This window comes from Seriola dumerili, unplaced genomic scaffold (genome assembly GCF_002260705.1).
Source record: "Seriola dumerili isolate Sdu_G_001 unplaced genomic scaffold, Sdu_1.0 BDQW01000169.1, whole genome shotgun sequence".
Lineage (NCBI taxonomy): Eukaryota > Metazoa > Chordata > Actinopteri > Carangiformes > Carangidae > Seriola > Seriola dumerili.
In genome coordinates, this window is record NW_019174424.1 from 4,385,531 (window position 1) to 4,398,598 (window position 13,068).

The 13,068-nt window shown below is 39.9% G+C and overlaps 2 protein-coding genes across 2 annotated transcripts; one reads left to right on the forward strand and one right to left on the reverse strand.

The window, feature by feature from the left end:
• Window positions 1–1,603: 1,603 nt before the first annotated feature.
• Window positions 1,604–7,488, forward strand: LOC111227138 (G-protein coupled receptor family C group 5 member C-like). Its single transcript, XM_022752552.1, has 4 exons — window positions 1,604–1,785; window positions 2,753–3,769; window positions 6,156–6,259; window positions 6,353–7,488. The coding sequence occupies exons 2-4, from the start codon at window positions 2,794–2,796 to the stop codon at window positions 6,449–6,451; spliced, it is 1,179 nt and encodes a 392-aa protein (XP_022608273.1). The 5' UTR covers window positions 1,604–1,785; window positions 2,753–2,793; the 3' UTR covers window positions 6,452–7,488.
• Window positions 7,489–8,950: 1,462 nt separating this feature from the next.
• ccdc137 (coiled-coil domain containing 137) lies at window positions 8,951–12,860 on the reverse strand. The gene is made up of 6 exons (XM_022752540.1): window positions 12,712–12,860; window positions 12,339–12,484; window positions 12,043–12,250; window positions 11,288–11,370; window positions 10,741–10,820; window positions 8,951–10,654 (listed from the first exon to the last, which is right to left on the reverse strand). Exons 1-6 carry the CDS (start codon window positions 12,780–12,782, stop codon window positions 10,454–10,456), a joined length of 789 nt encoding a protein of 262 aa, XP_022608261.1. The 5' UTR covers window positions 12,783–12,860; the 3' UTR covers window positions 8,951–10,453.
• Window positions 12,861–13,068: the final 208 nt, after the last annotated feature.

Below are 13,068 nucleotides of genomic sequence, written 5' to 3' on the forward strand. Positions count from 1 at the left end.
ACCACAGGGGGCTCCATCACACAGTATAAACAGTACGTTTAGTACAGGCTGCGTGCCAGAATTAGTTTCAGCAAGGCGTCCTAGATGACCTTATTCTCGTGCTGAACCCAGAGGGACTGCACTAGATAACCAGGTCTCCAAAAACATGACAAAAGAAGCTGAATACATGTAAATATATAAATGTTAGTGTTAAAAGTGTAAGAATAACTAAAAAAACTGAATATCATGAAATATGTAGAGATGTTGTATTCTGCTATCATGTCTCACAGTTATTTCTAAGGATCTGACATTCATTCTGGCAATTGTATTTGCTGCTTTACTCCCTCTTTTGTGGCACAGTCTTTTTTCTAATATAAACTACAGGTTTTACAACTATCTGGAGTAAAAGAGAGAGAGAGTAAGTTTTGTGACTTATGGCAAAACAAGAAAATATATCACAAGAACACTCTGGTTTGTCTTTAGAGACAAAACTCTGCTCTGCTGTATATTCTAGTCTAACATGTCACGTCTCCAACCAGCAAATACTGCAAACACAAAAGAAAATATCATTTTAAAAAAAAAAAAAAAAAAAAAAAGCAGAAGCAATCTTTTACTTTCAATCCCAACAATGGAACGTGTCATCTTTATATGCAGCCCGGCATTTAGCAAATTTCAGATGTGTAAACGTTTTATTGCGGTGAGCATAACTTTCTCCTAAAAGCTTAAAATCAATGGCATCAGTCAATGTTCTTATTTATCAAATGGTTGTTAAGTGGCACGGCCTACAACAGATCAATAACAAGATCTATTTTGTTGTGTAATCTGATTTGATTGTGTTTCACTGGGGGAAGGGGGGGGGGGGGGGGGGGGGGGGGGGGGGCAGGAGTCAGTCTCTACTATAATAATATTTTCCACCAGGTGGCTCTGCAAACTGGACACACAGTCTCACCTCTGATGATGACCATTCACTCAGAAGAGAAAGAAATGTCATATTCATACTCATTCATTTTTAACAGGTATTAATTTCATTCTTAAAAGACTTACTCCTTGGCATACACCAGACTTGACTTATAACAAATGTATACAGGTCATTTTCTTCAGTAGAACTTAAAGTAGGCCAAGTCAAAAAGCAAGCTGCTGTGTGTGCAGCAGCTGATCATTTCATAAGAAATCACCTGTAAAGACTAATCACGAAACTGATCCAATCACTAGACCTGTGAAAGCCATTAATCATCAACCATCAGTGCGTTTGAAATCAAAGTCTCTGCGTGTCGAACAGTTCACAGCTCAGTTATGTAGTTACTCACGCACCCCATTAACAAGTGGAAATATCACGTTAGAGGTTGAGTGGCGCCTTTGTTTGGATGTAAGCTGCCTAAAACAAATAAATAGGCCGGGTGCTAATCTCACAGAATATGCAAAGCTGCAAACACTTGGGCAGAGGCTGGATAGAGACACAGGGAGAGCGGTTCGAGCTGAGTAATAATAACTGCAGAGGGCAACTAGTTTGATGCGACTGTCGGTGAGTCGATGATAACATGGTTCAATAACAAGCGAGAAGGAGTGGGCGGATGGAGGACTGTTCATGATTGAACAGGGACGGGGGGGGTGGGGGGTGGAAGAGGCTCTATTAAGTGGATATATGAATGCACAGAAATTGGTCGAATAATCTACCAGGGACTTAAACAGACTCAAGACAAAGCAACTACTTCGGGCCAGGCGAGTTTCATTATTCAGTGACCGTCTATTCTCACCGGGGTTCATCCACCTGAGTCACCTGTTGGAGCTGCTCTGCCTTCAGTCCAGGTAAGACGTCCCTGACGGAAAATCACTTGGGCCTACTTACTGTTAACTAATGTAATACTACTTCTGTCATTACATTCATGGCTTTGACCGTTAATTTACTGTAATATGTCTCATCATGATGATTTTAGCCTGCTGCCATACTAAATTTGCTGTACACTTAACATTCGCTGTCCTGTGAAAACCACGTAGATCCAAAATGTTTCTTGAAAAACAAGGAAAAAGCTCTGTCTTTAGCTTTATTACAGATAAACAAATGTGGGTTGTACTTGGTTTTAGAAGCAGGATAATTTACTCATACAGTATTCAAGTTTACAGCAAAACGTGTAAATGACCAAATTTGTGATACGTAGTTTACTCTTGACAGTGACAATGTCCCTAGATCATTGAATGCTATACTGATGGCTGTTGTTGTTTGGATGTTGCTGACAATGTGAAGCTATTGGATTTAAAGTTACAAAACAAAACAAAACAATCTTACTTTTAACTGTAACTGTTTGACCACTGAATGACACCAGTAGGCTGGGGCAGGGATGCTGGGTGGGGGGAATCCTCATTATGTCTCATGGTAAAATGTTAAAAATGAAGCCTCAGTAAATTAGATGGTGTAGCATAGCTAGGCTGTGTCTGATCTGTGATTAAAATTCACAGCAGCGTGATAATTAAAGGCAGGGGAGACAATGTGTTGTAATTCCTGGATTCTTCAGTAACTTCAATGGATCTATTTAATTATCACAGAGAGACTTCACACAACTGAGATCACTTACATTATTAAACTCCACTTGGCAGGATGCAGATGATAGTTTGTTTGGTGTGCCGTGACACAATAATAACCCAGAGAAACAAATTTTATTTGCAGCTGTATGCAGAGTCTGTAGTTTGTTTGCTTGTCTGAGCTGTTAATTAAGGATGCAAATAATAAACCCTCTTTGAACTCAAGCTTAAACAATCAAGTTGTTTTTTGTGGCAGGTTTTCAGAATAACAAGACAAGCAAGATCTTCAGTGAAGCCATGGAGACGAGTGCTCCAAATGGATGTGGTTACAGCATCAGCTCCATATATTACAACCTGTGTGACCTGACTAAAGTGTGGGGGGTCGTGGTGGAGGCCGTTGCTGCTGCTGGTGTGGTGACTTCCTTTATCCTCTTCGTCATCCTCATGGCCTCCTTACCGTTTGTGACGGACAAGAAGAGAAAGGGTATGGTGGCCCTGCAGGCGGCCATTCTGGTCTTCACTCTGGGACTCTTTGGACTCACTTTTGCCTTCATCGTGGGCCGGTACTCCACCAGCTGTTCTGCACGCAGGTTCCTGTTTGGAGTTCTGTTCTCAGGCTGTCTATCCTGCCTGGTGATGCACGGGCTGTGGCTTGCCCTGCTGCAACGGAGAGGCCGGGGGCCCAGGAGTTGGATGCTGTGTCTGGGAGCCCTGGGTCTGTGGCTGGTTGAGGTGATCATCAACACTGAGTGGCTTATCCTTACTGTGGTCAGGAGCCCACCTGGAACTTTCACTGTCCCTGACATGTCCTGCAGCATTGCTAACCAGGACTTTGTGATGTCACTAATCTATGTAATGGTTCTGCTGCTAGCTGTGGTGCTGATGGCTGTGCCCTCACTGACACACAAGCACAAGCAGTGGCACCGAGATGGAGCTTTCATCCTGGTCACGGGGCTCCTCACCCTGGCTATCTGGGTAGCTTGGATTGTCATGTACGTCTATGGGAACAGAGTGGTGGGGAATCCCAGTTGGGATGATCCAACTCTGGCTGTAGCTGTGGTGTCAAACGCCTGGGTGTTCCTCTTCCTCTACACCATCCCAGAAATCTGCTTCCTGACCCAGGAGGACCCAGACCAGGAAGAACCCCATGATGGAGAACACATCTATCCTGCCAGGAGTCTGGTTTATGACACGATCCTTAAGGAGCCAGAGCCCCCCCATCAGAACATGTACATGGAGAATAAAGCTTTCTCTATGGACGAGCCTCCAACAGGTGCAGTATGACACATTATGGTCTATGATTAATCTGACAGTAATTATTGTACTCAACCTTAGCACATACTGTATGTACAGCATACAACAGAACTGAGTACACCCCTGTGCAATATCACTAAAATGTTTAATGACTGAAAAATGTATCATCTTTCAATAATTGCATTACTGTTAAGTTGAAGTGTAAGGTGTTTGATCTTATGTATGATTTAAAAAAAAAAAAAACATATTAGATAGACTACATTGAAAATACAGGCCCTAAAATTCAACCTCAATCCAACAAAAGTAAATTAACCTGGGATCACTGCAACTAATTTCATTACAAATGTGGTATTTAAGTTGTGAGATTGTGAGACTTCATAAAGATGTGGTAGGGTACAAGAGCATCAGTAAGCTACCCAACATAAGCTACAGCGGTGGTTAGACGGTATAGGTAGAGCCATACTACCAACAGCAGAGTGCAAAGTGGCTGTACCTGAGAAATGATCCCACATGCAACTCTCTGTTTACACAAATTTGCATTGAAAAACAGCCAGGTGAGTGTTTCTGACTTGGCAAAAGAATTATGTGTGGACACTGGTGTTTCAGTGACTGATCGGACAGTGTGAAGGACACTGCATCAAGTCAGCCTCTACAGAGGGTATGCAAAAAAATAAATAAATAAACCACTGCTCACAAAATGGCACACACCTGCAAAATTAAACTTTGCCAAAGGACATGAAAAGAAAGCCTGATGAATGTTGGCAGCACATTTTTTGGTTTGATGACACCAAAATAAATTTGTTTGGATAAGACGGGGTCCAGCATGTTTGGCATGGACCTGGTCAGGACCACCACAGTGACTTTGCAGTGCCGACCAAAAAACTGAATGAAAGGATTGACCAGTTGGCTTCTTTCTTCTTAGGCTTTGGTTAAAAACAAATGACACTGTATTAAATTGACAGGTTTTGTAATGACTTAACATTTTAGTGATATTGACCACGGATGTACTCAGTTCTGTTGTATACTGTATAGGTGGATGTTGAAACCTCAGAGCCCAAATTCAAAATTTACCAGCGGGACAGGAAAGCACTTCAATCGGTCAACAGTCTCGACCAAGCTCAGGAGAGTTAGAAGACATAATGAAGTGCAACGATGGTAGCATTCATTTTAACAATATTGGCACTACTACATCAGCTGTTGCCTCTTAGACCAAAGGAACAGATTGTGAAATAATTGGCTGTGTCTTTTTTTGGTAAAACAGTAAAAAGCAGCAACAGTTTTGCTGTTATTTGCCATTTGTCAGTTTGTATAAACCCAGGTCTTGTCAACAAGAATAATAAGGAAATACACAAGAATAACAACTTGCAGGCAGGCCAAAAATATTCAGTGTAATGATTTGTCAGCATAATCATCATTGTTCATATCCCCTCACACACATAAACAGCTTGGAAGGGTGTTGACAATAACACATTGTAATTGCAAATTACATTGTGCTGTCTTGCCTGTTTTTTTAGTTTTTTTTGTTGTTTTTTTTTTAGGAGGGTTATTTTGAATACTGCCTTATACTATTTGTTCACCCCTTTTAGCTTTATGATTAGTCCAGGTGCAGATAAAAAGTCAAATCTATTATATGTTTCTTTTTTTTTTTTTAGAATATGTTTACTAAACTGAAAAAAAAAAAAAAACAGTTCACAAATTGATCAAAAAACACAAATAAGTACAGACTAGAATTGTATCAGCTTTGCACATTTGGACTCACAGTTTTCTTCCTGTGCCACTTATGCATCGTGTTCCTTTTTAGGAACAAAGTCTGATCTACTTACTGAAGGTTGTGTCCTTGGCCAGTATTATGAGGCAGTGTCTTCACTCACCTACTTGGACACAGACATCACTGTACTACAGTTACAAAGTTTTGAAATAATGTAACATATTTATTTGTAAACAACATTTGCATGGAAGTCTTAGACTGTTACATTATCAGTACTACTCTGGATATTTTCAGCATAAGTGTCAGTAGTGTATCCTGAACAATGCTAAGACGATTATTGGGGTTATCCACCATGGTTTAAGTGCATGACCTCGATGACAAAAAGAAACTAATTATGAAGAGGAAAATAGTGACAAGAAAATGTTGTGTCTAGTACGTCTCAGTACGACACAGTCGCATATTTAAAATACTGCATTCTTATTTCAAAGAATCAAAATATCCAGCTTGTGCACTTACATAAGCAACAAATGTTGTGTGTTGCCACAGAGTCGTGGCAGATATCATACAAGTGTATCGTTTCTGTTTTCGCCATCTGTACTGTGTTTTGATGTAGAATTTGTCTGATCTAAAACAAAAAAATTGTATCATATAATGGACTGAACAAAGACCATTTAAAACACCACCTTTTCTTTACCAGCGCCCACAAAGCCAGTGTCTCCATATGGGGCTTACAACGGTCAGGTACGAAGTGCTGTGTACCAGCCCACTGAAATAGCCCTGATTGCAAAAGGTCTGACAAAGGTGAGTGCGTTCATAATACGTAACACCACACCACATAATTCGTAACACCACCTCATCACATCTGAAATAATACTTCCTGATGTGTTTCTACAGATGGACCAAGATGCTATGATCCCTCGAGCCACAGCCCCCTCTTTGAATCCAGGAAGCGGCAGCTCGCTGCCTCTTTCATCTGAGTCCTTACCATCCTAAGGATTGTCACACACAGGCGGACTGTCGAGAGCACATTGCACACTCGGTTGTTACAGCTATGAAATAAATCTCTACCAGGGGTTTGTTCTAGCATCAGTTCCTAGTAGCAAATGTAATGTATCCCGCTTTCTCTTCCTTAGGAAAATGCTTTAAATAATAAGACGCTGTGGTGAATCTCCAGCAATATGCAGTAATATGACCTAGCTCCTCTTACAGACCTCCTAATTTTGCCTTATATTTTATTTCCTCTGTTCACGCACTGCTTGTCTGTTCTGTATGTACACAGGTTGAGTGGCATAAATAAAAGATTACAATGACTAGAGATGGGCGGCTAATGTTTTCAGAGCCAGTATGAAATTTTCCATATGGAAAAGTTGTGTCTCAGCTAGTCCATTACATTTCCATTCTCACTATATGGAAACTAGTGCTTAAAACCTTCTACTGTCAACTGTTAACCAGCTTTGTTCACTTGTAGCTTCACTAACTGGACTCCTATAAAAGACAATCATCCAAGAGAAAGAATTGAATGCACGTGTCTCTACAGGAAAGCCATAACTTTGCCTTCTAGCTACAAGAAAGACCAAAAACTATACATTTTGTCTTAACTTTTTCAAAATCTAAATCCCAAAGCAACGATACATATAAAACTATAGGTTGTTGGTGGAGAAAGAGCAGACGAGGACCAGGTGCGGGGTGTTTAAAACCAGACTAGCCTTAGTTGTGTGCAGTGTAAAGTCAATGTCTATAATTGACTAAAAGTTGGGCTTACATTGAAACCAATATGATTTTTTTCTGTCTTGTCATAATTCTGCTGCATGTAATTTGTTAATCTGTCGACTATTGCATAACATACTTTGTTCACTTGTGAAATGATGTTGAGATTCAGACTTCCTCTGAAGCCATATGATTGCTTTTGTAGATTGTTGGATTTAAAAAATTAAATTTTGTGTAAAGGTGTAAATTATAACTTATTAAAGCTGAAAAGATTCCTTAAATCCTGTGAGGCTGTTGGGTCATTGGATTGTAACAGGTAGCAACTCCCAAGCAAACAGGAGTCAGACACTGAAAGAGGAAGTGTCACAAGGATTACCATCTACACTTCCTAGAACAGTTATTTACATATTTTGGCTTGATAAGCTTTACCTAGTGAAGGGATTGGCTCTCAAAATGGGGGGTAAGGGTTTATACTGCTGAACAAGGCAGGAAACTGTTTTAGGTGCCACTGAGAGTGATAATGCGGAAATGTTACAAGACACCAAGGAAAATCCAACAACAAATCCATATAATGCTCTACTAATTTGACTTTAGGGCTGTAATAGTCTTAGTCCAACCTAGTGGATGCACTAATATTTTGAGTTTTGAGCATCACAATGAGATTTGATGGAGCGTGTGATAGAAACTGCATTGTCTGACGGTAGCAGCAGTAAAACGCTGCCAGGAGCCTTCACAGCATGCAAGTTTGTTACATAACAATCCGAGTGGACGGCAAATAATCACACTATCAGCACAATCACACACACTCATCCACATACTGACTGAATGTGGTTTAACCGCTGAAACAGTCTTAAAAAATGCTACTGTGGTTATATAACTGTGGGACACTTAGTTTTAGACAAATTAGCATGGACAACTACTTTGCTTATGCTGAGCTCTTCCTTTTCTCTACAGAGAGGAACAGTTATTCAACTATAATTTGACGCACACACACACGCACGCACACACGCACTTTAAGAGCCTCAGAGTGAGCTGTGGCTGCCTAGCAGCAGGCTGAGTAGGCTCTCTCCCAGTCACTCCCACCATCCTGTACTGTCAGCAGCCATGAGTGCTTGCTCAAAGAGGAAATTGCTCACAAACTGGAAATCAGACAGATCAGAATTATACAACAGCACATGTGCAGATTTTACTCTCTAATGCCTCGTGCCTGCACCCTTTGATCTTCAGTGCACACAGGTCTATGCATCAGATGTAGAAACAAGTGCACAGAGATGCAAAAAACATGCAAAGAGGCAGTGCAGCTTGTCAACATGAAAAATGGATCCAAATGTAAACAAAACAGAGTAGTCAAAGACACTTGATACTATGTTTTCTCAGCATTTCTAACAACAGCCTCTTCACTTAGCTTTACTCAATAGTTACTCTGTCATCACTGACCTCTAGATTAATGGGCACTGTAGGCTGTCCCAGAGGAGCCTTGGCAGGATGTTACCCATACATCTCATGGAGGGGCAACTGGTAAGGTGTCACTCTGCAGAAAAGGGATCCCACAATATAAATGCATTAAACCTTATTTAAACTGTATTAGACACATGAATTCCTGATCAGTGACTCAAGCTGAAATCATTAACAGCATCTTTCTCTGACAGGCAGCAACTGCAAGTCCCCTGATACTACGAATAGCTGTCGTGTGCACATGGACACAGGTGGTTTCATGACCAGTGGTGGTTAGGCTCAGCTCGAGGGAGGCACCACTACCAATCACAAGCAGCTGTCCCCACTTAATGCATTTTCTTGTCACTGTGACAACCTTCAGAGGACAAACACTGACGAAAGAAAAAAAAAGAGGTTTTTACAGGTTAACCTGAACAAACAGAAATGACTGTGAACCCATAGACCAGACAACAGGCATTTAGTATTACTAGGTAATGCCATCTGGTGATATTATTCAACAGATCACTATTGCAAAAACATTACCATTGTAATACTTGCTTTTGGATCTAGGATGCTTTGAAAGATCAACTTGTCAAACAACACTGAACTGAACTGAATTTGTACAGTTTGTCCCAGAGGCCAATATTTAAACAAAGGCCTTGTTCATGAGGGTAAACCTTTTAGGGATTAGAAATGTAAATAGCCGTGCCAGGCTCTAATAAGTATATCCCATTTAAAAAGGCTGATGTGATTTATTTATCCCAGGACTCAGGCTCTCAGAGAGGTACAAAGGGAAACAAGGTATAACCAGTTTTTGCATTTTGTCTCCCCAAACGTTTACATTATTCTTATTGTTGAAGTTCAGAGTTTACCCTGGAAACAGCAGGCAAGAAAGGGCAAGACACGTGTATTTGTGTAGCACCTTTCAACTACTACTGGATGAGAAACACTTTTAGGTACTCTGGGAATTTGACAAATGGACAAATTCTATTTGCTGATGATGATCATGTGATACGATCAAAAGCTCCAGAATAGTTATCAAATAGACCTCATGGCTAGACTGTTTTAACTTTATTTATTTATATTTACTGTAATAAATTGCTCTCAGTTTCACTCATTGAATACACACATAAACTAGCCATAAACCAACATATGTAATATGGCACAGTGTACCACCAAAAATATATTTTTACATTAAAAAAGGTCCAAAATAATTCAGTGAGTGAGTTAATTCTGTGAGTCCTCTATACAACCATGGAACCAGCTCTCTACAGGAGGACTGCCATCTAGTGGACCTATAGAAACCAATCAGAGGTTTATATTTGCCTTCAGATAATTTGATGAGATCGTTTTATTGTCAATGACATCACAAATGATGTCATAGTAATTACCTACTATCTTATAAGATGGAAAAATGAAAACAGTAAATATAAATGAACATTTGCTAGTTAACATCCAACACAGTTACAGTTACACAGGATGAGAAATCAACAACAGGGAACCTGTCTGTATGTAATTCATGGTAGTTGGGTGTGATGAGTTAAACTTATCATTATAATGTCCACTTCTCTTTTGCACTAAACATGAGATCATGAAAGTGGCAGGTGAATGTAGTTTAACTTACCTCATCTTTGGTCTGTGGATGCAAATGTTTGCCCCTTTCCCTGACAGTTAGCTACAGTGTGGTAGGTTCCCCCACAGGCATATCAGATCCAGAGTTACGTAACACACATACAGTCTGCTGATGTTTATCTTATGATCTGTCTCAGTTTCTGAACATCAATTTTCACTGCAATCTTTCACACTGACTGTAGTTGAGGAATTGTAATTCTCTGAGTTGAATGACAGGAGACATCACTGAGGGGTCTTGAGTTTTTTCAGACTGGCAGTCCTGGCTTCGTGCTGCTGCTGCTTCTGTTTCTTCAGATGACGATAGGCCTCCACTGCTCGCTCCCTCTCTTCCTCCATGATTCTCTGTCTGGCCATGGAGGGCTTGGCTGTGGAGGCCATTGTGTGGCCTAGGAGAGAGTTCAGAAGCAGGTCCTTTGAAGCCTTCTGAACGATGGAGGCAGAGAAGAAAAACAGTTAATTACTTATTCAAAGATTGGTGAGATAACATGATAAATCCACAGAGTTGTTACCTGAGATTTGACCTGAGCTTTCCTGGGTTTGGTGCTCAAAGACGGCGGGGCCATTGAAACTTCCCCAAAGGGAACATGATCTACAAAACAGAAACCATAATTTAATTATACAAAAAGCTTCACACCTCCCTCAGCTTTGGCAGGTTTAGCTGCATTCATTAACTTTTTTAGCCACTTTGGATTATACAACAAGTTGGAAACAGAACATTTCATATATTATCATCTTACAAAGTAGTTATGATTACCGTAATTGTTTTGCAAATAATTGCTGAGTAATACATCTATCAAACACACAGACAGTAAACATACATTAATTTAGATTTGTGTTTGTGTCAACCAGACCAAGTTCAATATTTAGTTTCCTTTCAGCTCTGTTTTTGATCTCCACCAACAGCGATGGAAATATCAGAACCTTAGCTACTAAATGCTCCACTATATTCACCAAATAGTCCTTAACTGTGTCCGTCAGCTGTTTGGTGCTGTGCATGTAGTGAACAGTGAGTTTATCAGCAGGATTAACTGTTCTTGAAAAACATTCTTTCATTACCTACGAACATCTCTTTTTCCATCATGTCCTCTTGTCTGTTCAACTTTTTCTGCTGTAGCCTCTGTAATCTCACTTTATCATACCTGTAGCAAGACAGTAAAGAATAAATAAATTAGACATTTATCATCCAGGAATAATATAATTCTGTGATTAACATTGACATTTAAATGCATGTTGGATTTTAGCATTTTATGTGTAAATGTGTGTAAAGCAGAGCTGATTGGCAGATTAATCATTAATTATTTTGATATTAAAGTGATCATTTGGGCCAAGCAATTGACTTGGTTAAGACAAAACAAAACATAAGACCTAAACTTGGCCTCTTGAAAACTGTGATGTATTTTTTTTATCTTGTAATATTTTATAGCTACAACAACCATTTGATTAACAGAAAGTGATCAATAGATTAATCTATAATAAAAATACTAATTAATTGCAGCCCTAACATTAAGTACATGTAAGTTTATTTTACGAAATAGAGAAGTTTAGTATTTTTTTTAATTCACCGGCACATTTCAAAGATAAATAGTGCAACTTTTTCTTGTATTTAGGCTTAAACTGTGACAAATTGCTGCAGTGTATACAACCACAACAGATTATATCTTTATCTCTTCATTGTCCCTTACGGCGAGTTTGCTGCACTTCTGTTATATGTATGAAACCTTAGCCAATCTAAGCAGAAGGATAGCATGCCATATTTGCACAAACACCTATCATCAAACTGCTGTGCTGGTTACAAGTCTCAATGTACTCACTCCTTCTTTTTCTCGGACTTGCCCTTGTCTGCACCCAGCTCAGGCTTTCTGTCTACTTGGTTCTTGGTGAGGAAGAGGACATGTTTTGTCTCCCTCTCCATGCGCTGCAGGTATGCTTTCTCACTTTCGTCCTTTCCCCTCCTGAAATGTGGCACAGGTATGTCTCCATCCTTGGATTCCTCCTCTGGCTTACTTTTAGGGGAGGGGGCTAAGAGGCAGAAAACAAATCCCTCACTACCTGTAGGACAAACTCATGAGTGAAAAGTATAAACAAGTTTTTTTTTTTTTTTACCCACCCTCTTTTAGCTTTTTGGATCTCAAAGGTCCCGTTTTCATTCTCTCCTTGCTCTTCATTATCTCTCGGAGCCTGAAGGGGATGTGTTTGAGGTGGTCCTGTTGTTTGGCTTTCTTGGGTTTATCATCTCGTTTGAGCTTAGTATCACTGAAATTTAGACAAATTACAATCCATACAACATGTAAGAAAAATGGAAATAAACGTTACCCTTTGAAGATAGTGTATTGCAGGCTCATACCCTATCCTAAATGTAGGAATGAGTTTAACAAGTTGACTCTAGCTCGTAACTAACTTACAGAGCTAATAACGGTTAGCTGCTGTAGCTAGCTAGCAGCGTTTCCGTCATTAGCTACACATTAGCTTCCTTACGTTACCTTGGATGTTTACCGGTCTTGTTCGCTTGTTTTCCTGATTCGTTGGTTTTGCTCTTCTTATTCTTCCCCATGTTACTGCACTTTATTTCAACCAATGCATGACAAAACAACAACACATGTAGAGCAGCGTGTATAGCCTTTAACCTATGAACCTCAACCTTAGGCGTCAAGGAACGAGGAAGTAAAGAGCTCTCACTCCGTCGCTTTTTTCGGGCATTGTAAGCAAGCAAATTAAACGTTGTTGATTGCCTAATGTTGACGCTCTTGCACCTTGCTCCTCTCCTATACACTGGGTTAGATCTTGTTTGAAGTGCCCTACGTATAATTTATTTAGGTAAATTAAGTACAGAATGGATA